The sequence below is a fragment of the Scylla paramamosain genome, chromosome 7 (genome assembly GCF_035594125.1).
Source record: "Scylla paramamosain isolate STU-SP2022 chromosome 7, ASM3559412v1, whole genome shotgun sequence".
In the NCBI taxonomy this organism is placed as follows: Eukaryota; Metazoa; Arthropoda; class Malacostraca; order Decapoda; family Portunidae; genus Scylla; species Scylla paramamosain.
This window is the reverse complement of record NC_087157.1, coordinates 14,760,520-14,781,922: the sequence shown is the minus strand read 5'-3', so window position 1 is coordinate 14,781,922 and position 21,403 is coordinate 14,760,520. Positions and strand designations below refer to the sequence as shown.

The window sequence follows — 21,403 nt, the reverse complement described above, 5'->3', positions numbered from 1 at the left end:
TTATTTTACCCTGTCTAAAAGAGCGGTATGAATGGAATCCCCATACATGAGAAGTATGCTCCAGGCATGGACGGATAAGACTCCTGTACAGGGTTAGAAGTTGGGGGGGATGAGAAAAATTGGCGGAGACGACTCAGAATACCTAATTTCATAGAAGCTGTTTTAGCTAGAGATGAGATGTGAAATTTCCAGTTTAGATTATAAGTAAAGGACAGACCGAGGATGTTCAGTGTAGAAGAGGAGGACAGCTGAGTGTAATTGAAGAAGAGGGGATAGTTGTCCAGAAGGTTGTGTCGAGTTGATAGATGAAGGAATTGAACTTTTGAGGCACTGAACAAAACTAAGTTTGCTCTGCCCCAATCAGAAATCTTAGGGAGATCAGAAGTCAGGCGTTCTGTGTATTTCCTGCGTGAACTGTTTACTTCCTGAATGGTTGGACGTCTATGAGAAGCTCTATCTCATAAGGGTAAGAACAGCCAAGTTGAAACTCCTGAAAGAATAAAATACCGGACTTGTCAGGTCACAGTGGACGTTGGCCAGTAAACAATCCATTACTCCCGGCACCCGAACCCGGCATTTGGAACGCCAAAATATATTAACTTAGAGGATGTATAATTTTTTATTTATTTATTTATTTATTTTTTTCGCAAAGTAACAATTTAGTACATTTTAATATTTTCAACATAACTTTTTAGTCGCATAGGATTAGTAGATATCATTGGGGTTTGCTGTTGGTGGGGGATACTTCACGCCAACATTTCCAATGCGATTTCTTTGAGTTCGGTCGACCTAACCCGAAGCGCGGAACTGGAACAGATTTTAAAAAATCCAAAACGGCTATATTAGTATTAGTAAATGCAAACACCACGTTTTAAAAATTGAACCATACGGTCATGGTGTGACGATTGGTTGGAGAGGGAGGGTTTTTGTTCTTATTTTACGTAATGTTGTGAAGGCGGCTGTGGTGGTGGTGACAGGAGCAATAATAACAATATTAATAAACATAATATTTGGGCATCCTCCTTCTTCGTCTTCTCTTCCTCCTCCTTCTCCTCTAAACTGTAGAGAAAATAAAAGCGGAGAGTAATAATGTATATAAATAATAATAACATATATAAAAGATAGCATAAGCGCTACCGAAATTAATAGATCAAACACATCAGCGTATGAAGCTGTACATGTTAAGTTTGGAATAAGTAAAAGAAACAAAAACATAATAGTCGCGACGATCTATCGATCTCTTAAAATGGACGATGTTGTGAGAGGGAGATCAGAAAATCAAGACGTAACTTTGAAATAAATATATCATAATAAGCGAAAACTAATTTTTTAAATTATTATTTTCAGTACATACATAGTAAAAAAAATAAAGAAAAAATTGGACCGATTAAAGATACTAATAACATGCTTATTAGTGATAGCAATAACATGGCTACGATTCTTAATAATTTCTTCCATAGCGTGTTTATCTCCAAAGATATATCGACATTACCGACATCGACATCGACATTACCGATCAATATGTTTAAAAAATCTGACAGTGAAAAATTAAGAATAGATGTCATTAGCGAAGACGATATAACCAAATACCTACAAAACCTAGATCCCAATAAAAGCACAGGTGCTGATAAAATATCAACAAGACTATTGCGAGAATATCAAGATGAACTTAGGTTATCCCTGAAATTACTCTTCAGTAGATCGTTATATGAAGGAACAGTACCAAGTCATTGGAAATGTGTAAATGTCACACCGATATTCAAGAAAGGTAATAAAAGCGAAGCTGGTAACTACAGACCCATCAGTCTTACCTCGGTAGTTATTAAAATCTTCGAAAGAATACTCAGAGACAAAACCACATCTTTCCTCGATAATCACAAATTGATATTAGACACCCAACATGGCTTTCGTAACAACATATCTTGTCTCACAAATCTCTTGGAATTCTTCAATTACATATTCTCAAATTATATATAATTCTCAAATTATGATGAGCGAATCCCATCTGACATTATATATCTATATTTCAGAAAAGTTTACGATACCGTACCACATAAGCGCCTTTTAATTAAGCTGAAAGAACACGGAATAGAAGAAAAGTTGTGTGTTTGGGTCGAAAGTTGGCATACGAATCGGAAGCAATGAGTGGTTATTAATGGAGAAGCTTCCAACTGGCTCCAAGTCACAAGTGGTGTCCCACAAGGTTCAGTTTTGGGTCCGTTGCTCTTTTTAATATATATTAATCATTTAGATTACGGAATTCTATCGAAAATATCCAAATTTGGCGATGATACTAAACTAGGTGGTAAACTACTCACTAGAGATGACTGTGAAGCCATCAAGTGGGACATAGATAACCTAAGTACCCTGGAGTGATAAATGGCTTTTAAATTTTAATGGAGCTAAATATAAAGTTATGCACGTCGGCTACAACTATGTTAAGTATAACTATAAATTACAAGAACAAAATTTGCTCAAAGTTACCAAAGAGAAGGACCTGGGCGTAATAGTAAGAAGTGACTTGAAATGCAGTATACAATGCTCGGCAGCAAGTCGTAAAGCAAACACCACCTTGGGATTCATTGCGTGTAACTTCGATTGTAAAACACCAAGTCATAACGCGTTTGTATACCTCGTTAGTGAGACCACATTTGGAGTATGCAGTTCAGTTCTGATCTCCATATTACCTAAAGGATATAAATAAATTGGAGAGCGTGCAAAGAAGAGCAACTAAACTGATCCCCGGAATGCGTAGTCTGTCTTGTGAGTAACGACTAAAAAAAAAAGATTGATATGTTCTACCTAAGAGATCGTCGAATCAGAGGTGATTTCATCAAAACATTCCAAATACTCGAAAATATAGACGAGATAGATTATGAAAATCTTTTCGAGATCAATTTGCGCCCATAACAAGAAATAATGGCTTAAAACTTAAAAGGCAACGTTTTAACACAGATTTACGAAGAAACGTTTTAACATACGTGTAGTCGACTTTTGCAATAAACTGTCAGCATCTGTAGTCCAGACAAACACGGTTGCCACGTTAAACAAATAAATTAGATAAATACTACAAAGAAAATGGTTTGATTTTTTTCTTGTAGAGATAGTACTTTTAGAATATTTCTCTAGTTTCCCATCTTTCCTGTTTAAATTTCCCCGTTTGTTCCTTCTTGGCAAACAGGCTGTGTTACCCTGCCGGGTAACGCCGGAGGGAGCGGTGGGTGGGAAGGAGCTTCATCTGTCCTATCCTTGCCTCCTACTTTACGGTTGTTTACTTGTAGTAAAGTAAACGAATGACCTCGTCATAGGACGCAAGGCCTCCTGTCACTTGTATTTCCTATGTATTCCAATGTATTCTTCCTCCTCCTCCTCCTCCTCCTACTACTACTACTACTACTACTACTACTACTACCATTATCTTTAGTAAAAAAAAAATATATATATATATAGCCCATCCCAAACATCCTTTTAGGGATCCCAACCCACTTAATAGCTATTCTTCTCCTGTGTTCTTTGCGTTTCTTCCTCCTGCACTACGCGTTCCTCCGGTAGCTCGTCAGGTATCTACATGGTGTGTGACAAAGGCTTCAACATTGAGGGCGAGAAGATCGTGGGGTTGGAGTGCATCCCAGAGAGGGACGCGTGGGCCTTGGTCATGACGGAGACCTTTTTCCTGGAGGACGTGGAGTGTACGCTGGACACAGACGAGGTGAGTACATCTGTCATCTACCACGGGCTTGGGTTTAGGGGATGAGGCTGGTGGACGGCAGGAAAAAGATGTCAGGGAAATAGAGTAGTGTAGTGTCTGGAGACAGAAGAAAAGTGTAATTAATTAAAACCAGATACACGGCACGCTGGACACTTTAGCTTGATTCTTGTGGTTTAGAAAGAGAGAGAGGGAGGAGTGTACTAATCAAAATATCAAAAGAATGCAGCCCGCTGGGACACTTAGCTTGATTTTGTGGTCCATTAAATCCGTCTTGTAACAATTGTTTTTACCTGTATCTCTAAGGGGATCCTTGCTCTGTGGGAGTTGGCAGGTCACAACAATAAGACTATCTTTTAATAATGCTCACAACAAATCCTATCTAAAATTAACCCTTACATCGTGTTGCACTTTTTCATCTCAGTTAGGTGTTTGACCCTGTAAGCGTACCGCCATCCATACCCGACTTGTCCATACCCACTCCTACACTAATCTCTTGTGATCACCTCAAGGTGTGCAACTTGGAATGTGGGCCAAACGGTGTGTGCGCGCACAATGTCTGCGTGTGTGATTCGGGGTGGACGGGGCCCCTCTGCCGAACCCAGCTGTGCACCTCCACTGATTTCCTGGTGGATAACGCAGAAGGAGTCTCCTACATGTAATTATAACCTCCTCCTCCTCCTCCTCCTCCTCCTCCTCCTCCTCCTCCTCCTCCTCCTCCTCCTCCTCCTCCGTCTCACAAAGGAAAACAATGAATAACTAACAGCAATAGACCAGTTGGTACAATTTATTTTTGCTGCTTCCTCGTAGCCTCGTTCTTCCAGTTATTTTCCATCTTTTTTTTTCCCATTTATTTTTCTCCTCAGTTTTCACCTTCTCCTTCTTCCGGTATTTGTGCTTTGGAGATGGGGCAGATTGATTTATTTCATTATTCCTTCCTCCCCGTGCAGCAAGCCAGGGGAACAGGTAGTTGTTTTCTGTTCTGCCGGCCACCGCTTGCCTTCAGGGACGAGCTCCGTGACGCTGACATGCGATCAAGGCTCCTGGATGCTGTCCGGCGTGATGCTCGGCCACCAGAGAACCAGGTGCAAGCCGCTGTGTGATCCCCCGTGCCACAACCTCGGCAAATGCATCGGGCATAATGTCTGTGAATGTCAGTTCGGCTTCACAGGTTCCAGGTGTACCATATGTGGTACGTGATGAGACACTATAATGTATGCAATGAATGGCTCTCGTCTGCCTAGTAAAGACAGTGTGCTGTTACTCACCACTGTGGCAATAGTGTCGTGTTGCCCACTCTGTTTCTCGTTAAGTTGAATTATACGATATATATATATATATATATATATATATATATATATATATATATATATATATATATATATATATATATATATATATATATATATATATATATATATATATATATATACTCGTATATCTAATGATGATGCTCCTCCCCATCTTCCTCCTCTTCCTTCTCCCCTATGCACCATGTATCTCATCAAATATTTATGAGTCAATCGATTAATCAGTTAGTCAATCAGTCAATCTAAGTCAGTCAACCAGTTTTCTCTTTTCTTTATATGAAATCGGTGAACTTAATACCGTTCCTAGCCCTTGTATCCATCCTCCTCCTCCTCCTCCAGGTAGACATAAGACGACAACTAACCACATTTTACCTTCCCTCTCCTACAGGTGACATTCCCGACCTGCGAGTGACCACCTCCGGGATAAGTTGCAACTTTCCCTACACGGTGAATGGCAAAGAGTACAATGACTGCTTCCAGGCGGACCGCGATTCTCCGGCCTGGTGCCCCACGATCATCAACATCATAAGCGGCCAGATCATAGGCTCTGGGATGTGCCTCTATGACTGGGGTGCGTGTACTTGTGTGTCTATATGACTGACTGACTGACTGACTGACTGACTGACTGACTGACACACACACACACACACACACACACACACACTCTCTCTCCTCTCTCTCTCTCTCTCTCTCTCTCTCTCTCTCTCTCTCTCTCTCTCTCTCTCTCTCTCTCTCTCTCTCTCTCTCTCTGTGTGTGTGTGTGGATTGGTTTGAAACATTATGCATCCATTTCTCACACACACACACACTGGAAATATCACGTATCCTTTTTTTTTTACTTCAGAAATGCATCGCGGATCCGTTTTCATCTTAAAAATAAGTGCGCAAGTCAAGTTTCCCTTATAGTAATTAATAACACCCTTTCTCTCCCCATCTTCCCCGCTCTCTCTCTCTCTCTCTCTCGCTCGCAGGATACAAGAGAATCACCATTACGTACTCTGGCAAGACCTGCAAGTTTCCCTTCTTGCACGAGGACACCCTGCGCTCCTCCTGTGTCACCCACGGGAACCTCTCCTACTGCCCCACGATCACCGACAAGAATAATCGCCCAGTGGAGTATGAACAGTGCGCCAGCGAGGGTGAGTGTTGCGAAGCTGTGCTGAGAGTTGCAAGTGTTTTTCGGTAAGAGCGAGATTGTGTTGTGTAGTGCGGTGGAGTGGAAACGCAGGTTGTGTGGAGGGTATGAAGTGGAATTAGATTATAGAGAGGTGTGTATGAGCAAAGACTAAGGTGGTTTGGGGGTGTCAAGGGGAGAGACGAGGAGTATGTGAAGAGGAGGATACTGGAGTTGGATCTACCCGGCAGTAGAAACAGGAGAGAAGAGAAGGTGAAAGAAGATATGCTTATAACGGGTGTGACTGAGGAAGGTGCAGCAGACCGAGTATGTTAGAGAAGTCGTTCCACCAAAAGAAGCTTACGATGCGATATGAATGGTGTAGTGGGGACTTGTGTGTGTTGCGGAAGATGAGGCTGTGGTGTGTAGAGGAGACGAAGCTGTGGTGTGTGGTGGAAAAGCAAAATGCAAGGTTGTGTGGTTGGGCGGAGGAATGAGTGTTGCATGAGAAGTGCTGGCTCCAGTTCAAGAAGTGTTCATTGCGTCTTTTCAGATGATGTCCCTAACCTTATAACCAACGCAGACTTAGCCAACGGTAAGGAAGCCAGTGCTCTATCTCTCTCTCTCTCTCTCTCTCTCTCTCTCTCTCTCTGCTATGAATATATTTTCCCGGTATTCTTAAGTTCTTCCCCTTTATTTGTGAAGCAAAAGAAATGAAAAAAAAAAACGGTCATTTTTTAATGGAGTATTATAAAGTATCTTACCAAACTCCCTGTTAATATATCTCTTTCACCATTACTCTCCTCGCTGTCCCTCGCCTGGTGGTGACCGCGGCAGGGTTACTAGTGGCTACGACGGACGGACAGATTTGCGAGTTCCCCTTCGTGTATCTCGGCGTCACCTACAAAGCTTGTATCAAGACAGACTCCGGGGCGGCCTGGTGTGCGACGAAGGTGGATGTGAACCGCGAAGTGCTGGAGTACGGCGTGTGCATCTATACTGAGGGTGAGAGAGAGAGAGAGAGAGAGAGAGAGAGAGAGAGAGAGAGAGAGAGAGAGAGAGAGAGAGAGAGAGAGAGAGAGAGAGAGAGAGAGAGAGAGAGAGAGAGAGGAGGGGGGAGGAGGGGAGGAAGAGGAGGAGGGGAGGAAGAGGAGGAGGGGGGAAGAGGAGGAAGGGGAGGAGGAGGGGGAGGAGGAGGAGGGGAAGGAGGAGGAGGAGAAGGAAGGAAGGAGAGGGAGAGGGAGAGGGGGAAAGGCGCACAGATGGAAGGTGCGAGTCGTTTTAGATGATCCCTTCCTTTAATAAATCAACTGCCGTCCTTCATATGGGGGCTTTTACTTGTCAACAAGTTAATCCACCAACGATTAGAAGGGGTAGAAAGTTGAGTGGAAAAAAAGGCATGCCTTATGTCCATCACTTTTGTGGTTTACTTTACCACAATCAATAGTAAGAAATTCCGTTTTCTTTGTGCATTCAGTTTGCAATAATTCCCCATTTTCATGCACTGTTTACTTGCCACATGTTAAAAGTAATTATTTTCTGAGGCGAACTTGACTTAAGCTTGGTTTTATTCTCTCTGCAGCCCCGTCAGGTATCCGACCAACTAATCCAATCATCATCGACATCGCTAACGTAAGTCTTTCAACAAGACAACGAAAAATAAATTTGCGTTGTTAGTCTCTATTTTGCCTCCTCTGTAATAAGACATTGTTCAGATGTTACAGTATTGATGTCAAAAGATGCCACAAAAACCAGGTGTACAAATCGAATAGGAATGAATAAATGGAGTAATGAAATGATTATAAATCGAACTATTGTTATACTTCGAGTTCTTGTTTGGGAGCATTACATTTGATGAAATGAGAGCTGGTCATCGGTGAGAGAGATAAGCGTAACATGTGCTTGCCTTGCAGTACTGCCGGAAGGATGAGTAGCACCTTCCACTGCTTGGCCGGAGCGAGGGACAACAGGGACAAGGGGCGAGGGAGCTTCAAGGCTTCACGGTCTGATTACTGACATCACTTTGTTCGAGAAGCTGGGCGTTACTGGGCGTTGTTATGTCACTTTAAAAATTTACTTCCGCGACATATTAGAGATACGCAAATATGTAATTAAGCTACACACACACGAGCGTGACATCATGACATTTTATTCTTTTATTAGACTGAGATCACAAACCGACGTGAATGGGTTCACATCTTTATCCGGCAGATGAGCAATCAAGACCTGGACCGTGAATGAACACTCACATTATGAGTTTTTCCGAACCTGACCTTGCTGGGAGTGAGTCTAGCGCCGTCACATAAGAACATAAGGAAAATAAGGAAGTTGCAAGAAGCCATCGGACCTACACGTGGCAGTCCCTGTATAAAACGTACCTACCTATTCTCACTTATAACTATTTATATAGAACACCATTATATTGGACGACAAATAAAATTTAACTGTGGAAATTCAAAGGCATTTATTAACTGAAGATGCACAACATAACATATACGATAGAACCCAACGTGCACTATTTACCGATGATAATCAGTGTAACCTTCATCCAACGAGCCATTAATCTGTAAAATACACAACTACCACTATTATATTGGCTGTCATTCTGTACATGTCTCAATGCCGTGACCTCCAGTCTGTATCGATTGCTCATGTCAAGAAAGATTACCTCATCTACATTAATAATAAATAATTAAACAACGATAATCCTTACCACTGTAAAATTTAAGTAAAAAGAATAATTGTTTATTTATTTACTTTATTTAATCCCGAAAAAGGAATTTAGTGTTCAATTGTTCTTTTGCTCTCCGTTGTCTAAGATTCATGACTCCTGCTTAAGCCATTTTTCTTGAAATGTACGAAAAAAAAATATATAACCAGCTGTCCAGAGTTTGCCAGCGTGCTTTTTATGATATCACGTAATGGAAGAACAGACGCACCGGCATTACGAGACGCACCGCCATTATAGACGCACCTCTACAGAATCATCGTACACCAGCAGTAGCCAGTCATCAGGTGTCGGATGTTCCCACGGGCACAACCTATTGATCGCTTACAACAGGGACGATTGATCGATTTAGATTGATCGATTTTGAGAGAGAGAGAGAGAGAGAGAGAGAGAGAGAGAGAGAGAGAGAGAGAGAGAGAGAAGGAAACCGCCGCAACATCGTTGTCATATGGCGCTGAAAGGGGGGAGTGCTTAGTCCACGGACCCGACGGGCACCGATCCCTCCAGTGACAGACGAGCCATCAAAAGGTGGCATCGCTACCACACTTCTAGCAAGAGGGACGAAACTTCATAAACATAACACACCAGTCTTGCTAAAAAAATTATGAAAACCTTACATATTAATCAACATAAGGAAAATTTAAGTCATAATCAAGTACAATGAAATACTTGGAAGTGCGGCGCATGCGTGGCAGTTGGTGTGCCGGTTTCCAGGGGCTGGATGTATCTGTTCGTGCTACTATTATATTATATTATATTATATTATATTTGTGATTTTGCTGACGGAGAAACGATATCACTGTTCTTATTCGCCAGTTAGGATGAAAACAACAATGTGTTAATAGTGTCAGTTTGCTATAGTCTTTAAACCAACCCATTTTCTGACCTGATAATTCTTGTCCCTGAACTACCCACTGAAAATACTTGATGAACACTGCCCGGCTTAACGCTGCCCTAGAATGAGAAATGTATATGCATTTCTTGCCGTACTCTCCCAACAAGCTCATCCTCCTACAGGTCTTCTCCCTCCTACTTTGCTAAACTGAAGACGCTGCCGCAGACACTGGGATGACCACTGGCAGAGGGTACAGCGACCTGCCTGGTAGTGAGGAAGTGATATGGTGATTCCTAACCTCTGCAGGGAGAGGAAAACCAGGCGAGTCACCATGGTATTCAGCTAAAGCGATGCATGTTCTTGGCACCTTGAAATAAGCAAGCAGAAGAAACTTGCATTTATTGGTCTTGCGGCATTACAGACTAATATATTCTTAGCGGCATTACAGACTAATATATTCTTAGTAAAGTTACGGAAAATTTCCCAATACACTTTATTCGAACATTCCTTACTCCTTTTCTTCTATTGTTACCGAACACGCGCAGTCCTAACACTCGTTACCCACAACACTGGTGTTAATGATAGCTAAGAACCATTTCAAGTACCATGCTTACTTGTGCGGTACTTCCTATAACATTACTGTAGTATTCCTTTCAAACATCGAAGTAATAGTATGTATTGAGCAGCATGTGGTCGTGAAGGATCTTTTTCTTTTTTTAACCAGCAGTTGCCTCGTTATCACAATGCAGTATCTATCAGGAAACAGTTTAGAAGATTGGAAAAAAAAAAATTGTTATGGGTGACTGATTTATGGTGGCGGGGCAAAATGAGTGAAGTGACTGAGCACGATAGCTAATAAATCGATAACGATCACCTTCTCGGTGTTAACCGGTAATCGATAGCTGTCGATAAATCCAAAATCCCAATAATAGCGATAACGATGTTTATATTTTAAACAGAAAATCGTTAAATGCATTTTTTTCTTAGAAAACTTCAGATTTAAGGTTTATGCTATCTCTTCACTAATGAAAAGTACTGTTTTAAGTAAAATAACTACATTTGGTTTTGAAAGTTTGAAACTTCAAAATGCTCATGTTCCAAAAACTAAAATTGTCGATTATCGCTAATTTGGAACCAAAAGTATCGGCGATACCGATGAATCGATGACGCGGGAAAAACAATTATCGGATAACCGATAAGCCGATATCGTTATCATGATAATTTATCGAGATAACGCCCACCTATACTGGTGAGGCTGGGTGGTGGATAACTGGGTGACTAGGCTAGTAAATGAGTGATTGATTGAATGACTGGAGGTATGATGAATGTGAGGGATGATGATGGGTGAATGAATGACTGACAAATTTTGGACGTCACTCAAGATCTCTCTCTCTCTTCCCCATCCAGGTTCCGATGCCCCAACTTTCGAGTATTCAAGACGTCCTAACGAGGCGCGACAAGTCACCATCGCTCCAGCCTCGCATGCACAAAGTGAACCCGTGCAGAACGCTTAAGCAGCTCGTTAAGTCATGCTTTGTTCTTTGTGGTTTTAATTAGCAACTATAAAAAAAAAAGTTTCAGGAATCCCTGCGTATCACAAGCACACAAATCAATAGAGCTTTATCGTATTAAAGATAAATAGATATAGCAACGAGAATTACCTTCATTGTTAGATTGGATTTGGCATTTCTGGTAATTAGTTCCGCAATAACAAACATATTGCATTTGTTTTAAGGTTATAATCTGAAATCTTCTTCCACAAGTAAAGTGAACAAGGTCACCAGAATTTGGGTGCCACACTCGAGGTTTTACCTGCCGCTAACATTGCCACACAGGATTAGTTAAACAACATATTTGCTGCTTTTTTTTTTTTATGTAGGAAGGACACTGGCCAAGGGCAACAAAAATCCAATTAATAAAAAAACCCACTGAGATGGCAGTCCCAGAAAAGGGTCCAAAGCGGTAGTCAAAAATTGAAAGAAAGAAAAGAAAGCATTAAAGTATTGTGCAGCGATGCCGCGGAAGGACGGGAGGCATGTAGTTAGCAAGATCAGAAGAGCAGTTAGCATGAAAATAGCGGTAGAAGACAGCTAGAGATGCAACATTGCGGCGATGAGAGGCTGAAGACAGCCTGCTCTCTGCTGCAGTGAAACTCCTCATTTCAAATTATACTTCTAGTCATTGAAGATGGTTTTGTTACATTAGGATTCCCGAAATGCTGCTTGTTCAAAATACATGAATTAAAAACACAGAAAAATACAAGCTGCTTTTGTGAAAATAAATGATTTGTGCACGCTGCTGCACGTCAAGAACTCCAAGAACTGGCACTGAGAATAAGCTTCTTCTTCATAAGACCTTAATTCCACTGTATTGCAGGGTCAGCCGCTCAAATTATCTTTCTCTATCTGTTTCTATCCATTGCATCATCTTGCACTCCCAGCTTGTTCATATCACTCCTTATTATGTCTCTCCATCTTATTCTCTGTCTCCCAACCCTCCTTCTCCCCCTAACCTCCACCATCATTGCCTTCCTCACTGGTTCATCCTCTTCTCTCCTTATCACGTGTCCAAAATATCTTAGTCGAGTTTCTCTTGCCTTCTCCTTGATATTATATATTCCACACATTCTTATTTCTTCACTTTATCTCCTTTCTAACAGTGAAATGCCAGCCATCCATCTCACCATCCTCATCTCCGTTCTCTCCAGAATGCCTTCCTCTTTCTTCCTTAAAGACCATGTCTCTGCATCATACAGAAGTACTGGTCTCAACACACTTCTGTATATCTTCATTCTCAGCTTCGATGGTATTTTCTTATCTAAGGTTACTCCACTCACTTCCCTCCATTTTTCCCATCCAGCTTTTACTCTAACTGCTTTTTCTGTTCCTCCTTCTTCTGCAATTACTGATCCTAGGTATTTGAACTCTCTTGTCTGCTTCAATCTTATGCCATCCTCTGATGTTACATTTATTTCCTCATAACCTTCTCTGTTGCTTACCATTACCTCTGTCTTTTGTGTGCTCACTTTCATTCCCTTTCTCTCCAGGTTGCCTTTCCATAACAAATATCTCTCCTGTAACTCTCTCTCCGTATCCGCAATGATGACTAGGTCGTCGCCGAACAGAAACTCCCACAAGTCCTCATTGTCTCTCACATCCATCGTTATTGTGTCCAACACTATGAGAAAGAGAAAAGGACTCAAAGCCGATCCCTGATGGAGTCCTACTTCAACTGAGAAGGATTCCGTTTCCCCAAACCTTGTCTGCACTGTTGTTTTTGCTCCCTCATACATCATTTTCACTAGTCTTATCATCTTTATGACAGGCACCCTGTCATACGCCTTCTGCAAGTCCACAAAACACCAATACACCTTTCTGTTTCCTTCTAGATATTTTTCCAGTATTTGTCGCACAATAAATGTTGCATCTACAGTGCTCAATCCCCTCAAATCCAAATTGGTGGTTGTGTATTTTGACCTCTCTCAGTCTCCCTTCTATCACTCTCTCTAGTATTTTCAGACTATGCTCCAACAGCTTAATACCGCTGTAGTTTTCACAACTTAATATAAAAAATTATATCCTTTCTGCTTATACAACTTAACCATTCTACTTTCCTTCCAGTCTTCAGGCATTTTCTCCGTGCTCCAAATCTTTTCTAACAATGAGTATGTCCACTCCACTCCAAACTCTCCCAGTGCTTTAATCATTTCTATTGTTACTTCAGTTTTTTTTTTCTCCTGCCTTGTTAGCCTTTCCCTTCTTTATGGCTTTATCCACTACCTTTCTACTTATGTTGGGTATTGGCCCTTCCACTGGTAATGTTTTACTCGGTTCTTCATATTCATTTTCCATGTTTAACAGGTTTGAGAAATATTCCTGCCATCTTTTTATTTCCTCTTCCATCATAAGAATGTCTCCGTTTTGGTCCTTTACTATTGCTACTTCACCAACATCTTTCCTCATTTCATTTCTTACCTTCGCTACTCTGTATATAATCTTCTCTCCGTCTGGTGTATCCAGCCTCTCATACCAGTCTCTGTATGAATTACTCTTTGCTCTGGCTACTGCTCTTTTTGCCTGCTTCTTGGCTTGTCAGTAATTTTCTTTAGTGGTGTCATTCTCAATGTCTTTCATTTGTTTTAGTGCTAACTTCTTATCCTTTATTGCAGCTTGAACCTCGTCATTCCACCATCATGTATCTTTCTCTTCTTTAGGTTTCCCACTCGTCTTACCTCAAATCTCTGTTGCTTTTGTTACTAATATATCTTTCATATCTTCCCACACCTTTTCTGCTGTTTCTGGTAAGCTGCCAGTTCTATGTCTTTCCCTGAACGTTTCTTCAACTTTGTTTCTAAACTCATTCTTCTTTTCACTTTTCAGCTCCCAGACTTGAATCTTCTTTTTCTTTCTTCTTTCCTCCTCTTCCTTCCACTCTGCTACTGCTCTGCTACTAATAATAATCTATGTTGCATCACCACTGATTCTCCAGGTATAACTTTGCAATCCATTACAAGTCGTTTGTCTTCTCTTCTTACCAGGATGTAGTCAATCTGTCTCTCATTCTGAACGCTTTTATATGTAATTAGATGGCTTTGTCTCTTCTTAAACTAAGTATTCAGTATTGTAATTTCTGCTGCTTCTGCCATTTCCAGTAATCGCTCACCTTCTACATTTCGTCTTCCGAAACCCATTCCACCATGGACTCCTTCATACCCAGTACTACTTTCTCCTACATGTGCATTCATGTCTCCAGCTATTACTATTAATTCTGTTCGTGCTATACTTTCTATATACTCTTCAAGTTTTTCTCTAAATTCCTCTTTCTCCTCATCTCTGCAACCTTGCTGAGGTGCATATGCAGATACAATATGCCATATTTTTCCATCTCTGATTAGTTTCATTCCCATTAACCTGTCATTAATTCTCTTAACTTCAGTAACCTGTTCCTGTACATCTGGATGAAGAATAATGCCCACTCCATTTTTCTTTGTACTTTCTCCAGCATAATGCACTTTGTATCCTTCTCCTATTTTTCTAGCACCGTTTCCTTTCCATTTAGTTTCTTGGATGCAAAAGATTTTGATATTCCTTCTCTGCATTACATCCACTAGCTCTCTTCCTTTGCCTGTAAGACTTCCTATGTTCCAGTTGCCTATTCTAATTCTTGGCTTCTTTTTCCAGTTCTTGGTCTTGTTTCCCACTATCTTCTTCAACCGCAGTCGTGGGTTCTGCGGTACCCTTTGCCCATTTTCCACTGCAACCAGGGGTTGTTGTAGGGCGTCGCTTAAGGGGGACGCCCTAGCCATACTATTGTCCACAAATAACTCGAGATTCATTATTTATGTTTGGTCTTGTTTTTGACGCTCGGTTGACTAGACCTGTCAGCAACACTCCCCATTTATCCGGGCTTGTGACCGGCACTGAGTTAGGCTGGCTTATCCCCCCAGTGGCTGGGTTTGGCACTGAGAATAAGCATCGGACACTATTTACAGTGGATGCAGAACTGACATGGAGAGGAACCAGTGAAGTGATTCAAGATCAGAAGGGTTAGATCTTGAAAGATTTTCACGCTTGCTATTAATGAAGGCGTTTTGGCTAGTTAGAGAACAGACTTGGCATGATACCGGCGGGTAGAAATATAAAACGCATGAGATTCAGGTGATGGATGGTTCAAGTACCTTGTGTGGGCCACCTCTCTATCATGTATAGCACGAGAACAGGCTGTATTAAATCAAGGCTTGGGAGGTTCAGGTCGAGAGAAATAACATATGCCTCCATGCCAGACACTATTAGGCTCTGCACACAAAAACAGGTCTCTGACACGGAAGCAGTAGTCATTCAAAAAAAAAAAAAAAAAAAAAAATCAGCATAATATCTCCTCAGGTCACCTCAATTAATAGGGGCAAAACACCAGAGGCACCTCCGCTTTGTGAGATCCTGAGGAGGGATTGGAGCTAGTCTTGAGTAGACAAGATATAGATACGAGATTGTGATCGGAGAAGATAGGGTGACAATAAGCATAAGGATTAGAGGTTAGGAAAAGGTCAAGAATTTTTGGTGTATCTCCAAGACGGTCAGAAATACGAGTAGGATGTTTCACTAGTTGCACTGGGTCGTGGACGATAGCAAAGTTAAAGGGTAGTTCACCAGGATGGTTAATATAGGGAAAGGAAAAGCAAATCTGGTGGTGAACATTGAAGTCTCCAACAATGCAGATCTCTGCAGAAGGGAAAAAGTCAAAATGTGCTTTACTTTAGAAGTTAGTGAAAGAATTCCTCATAATTATAATGGGGCAGCATTTACCTCGTCATTTAAAGTGTGACTACCATCTCTGTCGACTTTGTGGCCAAGGAATTTGACTTGTTGCAGAAACGAGCATTTACTGAGTTTCATCTTTAAGCCAGCAGCTTGAAAGTGTGACAGAACGAGAGACAGCGTGTGAAAATGGTCCTGTAGAGACTTTGATGCAATAATAACGTCATCAAGGAAGCAGAACACACTTTAACAGATGAGACCTGATAGAACGGAATTCATCAATCTCTGAAACGTTAAAGGCGAGTTACATAGACCTTGAGCCATGCGTTTGAACATGAATTGGCCAGAGGAGGTAGTGAAAGCAATATATGGCCGTGTAGTTTCTTCTAATTCAACTTGAAAGAATCCCGAGTGTAAAGCTAGGATGGAAAATACCACATTTGAGTCACCGAGAGACTGAAGAACACCACCTTACATTGGCATTGGATAACGGTCAGGAATGGTAGATGCGTTTAGTTTCCTGAAGTCGACAACGACACGTCAATCGCCTTGTTTCTTTGGAACGAGTAACAAGGGAGCGTTATGAGGTGAACAGGCAGGTTCCACTACATCCTGAAGTAACATACCTCGCACAGCTTCATCAAGCAGAACACGATGGCTGTGTGGCCCCCTGTAGCTGGGGGTATAAGATGATCTGGACCAAGGCGTCAGATGAACAACGTGAGTGATGACGTCTGTGTGGCCCAGAGGTTCACCAGGGAGCGAGACAACATTCCTGAAAGAATTTAGGAGAGCAAGTAATTCTTGTTGAGATTCTGTGAAATCAAGTACAGATATGTGATCATCCGTGATAGGCGGGAGAGAAGACATGTTATGGCTGGCAGATGCAGATACATTATTGATAGAGGAAGAAGGTAAATCATCCAAGATTACAACTTTCTCAGAGAAAGGCAGAGCTTCTCCGAGTAGCACACCTGCTTTGGGCTTGACAGGCCATTATCATCGATTGTGGTAAGAACAGGTTCTAATTCAACACCTTTGCATGGAGATTGTTGTGCATAACAGAGGATCAGTGCCTGATACAGTAGACTTAACCTTAGCGTTTATAACATTTAAAACACATTCAGATAGCATTACCAGATCTGCTAGCACACCGTGGTCTGACTGGGGAATTGACTGAGAATGAGGTTGTGAGACAAGCAAATTACATGATATAACACAAAATTCCCGTGTAGATAACATCTGATCGCTAGTAGAAGGAAGGGTTGCAACAGATGTTACTACACCGGCAAGAGAGGAAGTATCAGAGGGAAGAGCAGTAGGAATACAAGTATTACCTTGAGCGATTTCATTAATGGCAGGGAAAAGACTAATGTCATATTTGCACATAGTGTTGAAGCCTATGAGAAGATCAGCATTGAAAGATACATTTGATACAATATAGAAATAATCACATACATCTGGTTCTTGGGGTGATGAAGACAGTGATAAAAGTACTTTCCCGTGAGTTAAGAGTGAGATAAGATAATTTTCCCAGATATACCATTGAGATTTATATCAGGAGGTAAAGCAGGGATGTGATTCTGGGAAGAGGAAGAGAGTCTCCTAAATACATCCATCTTGATAAAATTAACCACAACACCCGTGTCAAAGAAAGCTTTGTATGATGCAGAGTGACACGTAACATCTGTGATAATGCCTTTGAATAATCCAGCATATCTAATGTATCTAATGTATAATATCTAATGTAATGTCGTAAATTGAAGGAAGTGTGAGTTAGGAGGATGAGTGAAGCACACCTTGTGTTTTGTACGACGTTTAAGTAAAATACATAAGAAGGTGGAGATTTGAGGATGGATTATGATGTTATGATGGATTGGTCAGAGAAGAGTGCGTAGAGTTTCCCATTGATGTTTGTTGAGCCTGAGACTACATGATAATGCCTGCAGTCTTGTAAGAAATGACCTACCCTTTTGTGGAAGGAACAGAATGCTCCAGGATTGAATGAGTGTCTTCCTGAGCTATCAAGAACAACCCTACAATGCGCGAGGACATCACAAGGCAGCTTGCAACGGTTGCAGGTGACATATCTTGATCTCGATTTAGATCAAGTATACTGATATGAGATGAAGAGGATGTGCGTCTAATATAAAGTCCACGAGAAGAAGAATGGGAAGGTAGGTGATGAGGAGAAACGAGCAAGTCAGGTGAGAAGGCAGCAAGAACTTGAACAGGTTCAGAGGTGAGAAGGGGACGCTTATCAGAAATGACTTTGCAGACATCATATATGTAATCTGATTTGCGGAAATCGATGTCACTGGTGATCTGGAAATTGGGAGCATCAAGGAAGGTGGTGAACAAGATGTAAGCAATGAGCCTTTTTAACTCATCTTTTGATAGTGAGTCATCTGAAAGTCACTTTGAGTCTTGGAGCTGAACAACCAATTCGGAGCTCAGAGAGGAAGCACTGTTTTCTGCCTGGTAAAGATAAGTGTGTGAGCGGATGTACTGTGAGATAGATTTGGAGAGCTTGAGAAGAGAATGGAAATTATTTCTAAGGTGAGTGGTAAAGTCTTCAAAGGTAACGAAAGAAGCAAATTTGTCTGACTTCACAAGCAGGCCAGCGAGACTCGAAAGCTCGTGACAGATACGTGATTTTAAAATGGATATTTTTCCTTATCAGATGTGGCTGAACGGCGAGTGCATTCCTCCTCATTTCTCTAAATAAACTGATGAAGTCTCTGTGCCAGCACCATAAAAATTATGAAGGTGATGAGATTCGCGTATGAAGTTGATAGGAGTAGCAGTGGTTTCAGTAGACATTGTGTCAGGTAATGAAGGAGATAGTGCAGACTATGAGCGTGTTTGCATGAGCGACGTGAAGCGCACAGATAATCAAGGAATAATAGGCACAATATATATATATATATATATATATATATATATATATATATATATATATATATATATATATATATATATATATATATATATATATATATATATATATATATATATATATTAGTACACAGAGGAAGAGCGGATACACTTGTTAGTACACAGAGAGAAAGAGCGGATACACTCGTGAAGAAAGGCTATATAATTAAGTGGGGAATCAAAACCCTCTAAATCACCCACCCTCGCTTATAGCTAACTACATTAATAATGGCTTCAAGCGAGACAGCTGGTGAAATAGCGTGTGTGTGTGTTATAAGGGATATACGAGTGTGTGTGCGCGTGACAATTATAAAGGGGATTATACTAGTATGAATGAGCAGTTAAATTGTTAGATATACATGGACGACACGAACACCGGACTCACTCAGCTATTTACCAGTTGCCATATTTAGCGGAATTATTCAAGTAGCTACTCCACTAAAACTAGGGAACGATGGGACACACTAAAACTAGGGAACGATGGAGAATACCATGAGGAGGAGAGGAATTTTTATGGGATAGGGGTGAGTTTAAGACAACAGGAGCTATCATCGATGGGGATGATAGTTGGAAATAAGGCATGCTTTATATAATATGATTCCCGCGTGTGGACCTAATGACTTATTGTAGTTTCTCTCTTCTTACGTTTTTAAAGTTCATACTGGTATACATGATAATACTGGAAGTAGACGGGAGAAAATTCTCTTTGTTTGAGAAATAACTAGCTGTGGGTGCTGATAATGGTAGTACCTCGTTTGTTTACCGTCCAGTTCTCACTACCACTTTTAAAAGGAAGTCACACTCACACTGTCTCCCTCCCCCCCGCCCACATATACACACACACACACACACACACACACACACACACACACAGTAGCCTATTGCTGTTACTTCCACAAAAACAAAACGATTAACTATTTTTCTAATCCACACAAAACGTTGTTTTGCACCACAAAAAAATAAAATAAATAAATTTATATATATATATATATATATATATATATATATATATATATATATATATATATATATATATATATATATATATATATATATATATATATATATATATATATATATATATCCCACTACCACCACAGACAACAACCTTAACAGTAACTAACGAGAACTCATGGTTTACCTCCGTCTTTCTGCACTCCATTCTTCTCCCGGCTGGTCTGTGCGTCTGTCGAACAACGCAGCGGCTGTCCTTCGCCTATTCATCCACCTCTTCCTCGGCCATTCCGTCCGAGGCCACACCGTCCGAAGCAATGAGATCATTTTTTTTTCTCTTTACCTGTGAACGAATGACGTTTAAGGAAATTAACTAATTATGTTGAATTGTATTACTTAAACTAGTTTTTCCTTTTCTCTCATTACATTATAATATAATGTAATGGATATATTATATCCTCTACTCCACTCTCCCCTCCAGCTATGCCAGGTACAGACCTATTGGCTTTTAGCAACTTCCCTTATATTCTTACACAATATTACTTCCTCCTAGAATAACCTTCACTTAACTCCCCTCACGTACAACATATACACTGTATATATATATATATATATATATATATATATATATATATATATATATATATATATATATATATATATATATATATATATATATATATATATATATATATATATTGTAACTGTATAATGTATATCATTATACAATTACTACGACCAACCTTCCTCCCTCCTGCGTTAGCCTTACTCCCTACACCGCAGCTGCTGTCTCACTGCCGGTTTCTTCCAACTAGGCCAGAGTTGCCAAAAGGAAAAGTTGCCACACAGTAAATTTTCGAGCCCAGACTGTTGCGCCACCTAACGAGAGAATCAAGTGAGTCGTCTGCATTTCCGGAGCAATTCAAGTATTCTAAATGAACGCCTATTAAACCCCCTTTTCTAGTAAAATCATGTCTTTAGTGTTCAGAATATTACAACACATACGTATATATATATATATATATATATATATATATATATATATATATATATATATATATATATATATATATATATATATATATATATATATATATATATATATGGCGAGGAAAGAAGAGAAACAACATGAAATATAGTCATTGTATTGTTTATTATGTCCCATAACATGTAACATTATAACATGTAGCACGAATTTTTTTTTTTTTTTTTTGACAAGCAAGTGTTATTTTCCAATTTTTTTCATTGCAAAACAATAGAAAATGTCCATTATTCCTGTCAAACTTTGCTTTTCTGGCTTTTAGAATTATTTTTTTGCCCCAAAAATTTTTAAATTTCATCATTTTCGCCACTTTTGGACGGAAAACAAAAAATCAAATTCAAATCACACAAAAATTTATTTTAAAATTTCTGAAACTATTTTTTAGGATTAAAAATGAACAGTTTTTTTTTGTCTTGATTTGCGTGAATACAACTAATTACTCCCAGATGTAGCCTCCCATCATGTTTTCATTGAAGGATCCCTGATATCTTTGTTCAAAGTTCATTATATGTTCGTGGTAGCG

At 40.3% G+C, this 21,403-nt stretch overlaps 1 protein-coding gene and 1 long non-coding RNA gene across 5 annotated transcripts in view; one reads left to right on the top strand and one right to left on the bottom strand.

Moving 5' to 3' along the window:
- LOC135102127 (neurogenic locus notch homolog protein 1-like) overlaps positions 1 to 8,876 on the top strand; it is a 67,565-nt gene extending 58,689 nt beyond the window's left edge. For 3 of the 4 annotated variants that reach the window (XM_064006910.1, XM_064006908.1, XM_064006907.1), the window contains 9 exons: positions 3,553 to 3,709; positions 4,219 to 4,364; positions 4,657 to 4,898; positions 5,405 to 5,587; positions 5,988 to 6,155; positions 6,684 to 6,725; positions 6,968 to 7,135; positions 7,713 to 7,762; positions 8,044 to 8,876. In XM_064006910.1, the coding sequence (XP_063862980.1) occupies positions 3,553 to 3,709; positions 4,219 to 4,364; positions 4,657 to 4,898; positions 5,405 to 5,587; positions 5,988 to 6,155; positions 6,684 to 6,725; positions 6,968 to 7,135; positions 7,713 to 7,762; positions 8,044 to 8,064 (1,177 nt within the window). In that variant the 3' untranslated portion in view covers positions 8,065 to 8,876. The remainder of the gene's footprint in view (positions 1 to 3,552; positions 3,710 to 4,218; positions 4,365 to 4,656; positions 4,899 to 5,404; positions 5,588 to 5,987; positions 6,156 to 6,683; positions 6,726 to 6,967; positions 7,136 to 7,712; positions 7,763 to 8,043) is intronic. The other variant, XR_010269532.1, reaches the window with a different exon arrangement.
- Positions 608 to 20,713, bottom strand: LOC135102129 (uncharacterized). Its single transcript, XR_010269533.1, has 4 exons — positions 20,582 to 20,713; positions 20,026 to 20,181; positions 16,574 to 16,722; positions 608 to 1,059 (listed from the first exon to the last, which is right to left on the bottom strand). It is a non-coding gene; the product is annotated as an uncharacterized LOC135102129 (long non-coding RNA).
- Between the last annotated feature and the right edge of the window lie 690 nt (positions 20,714 to 21,403).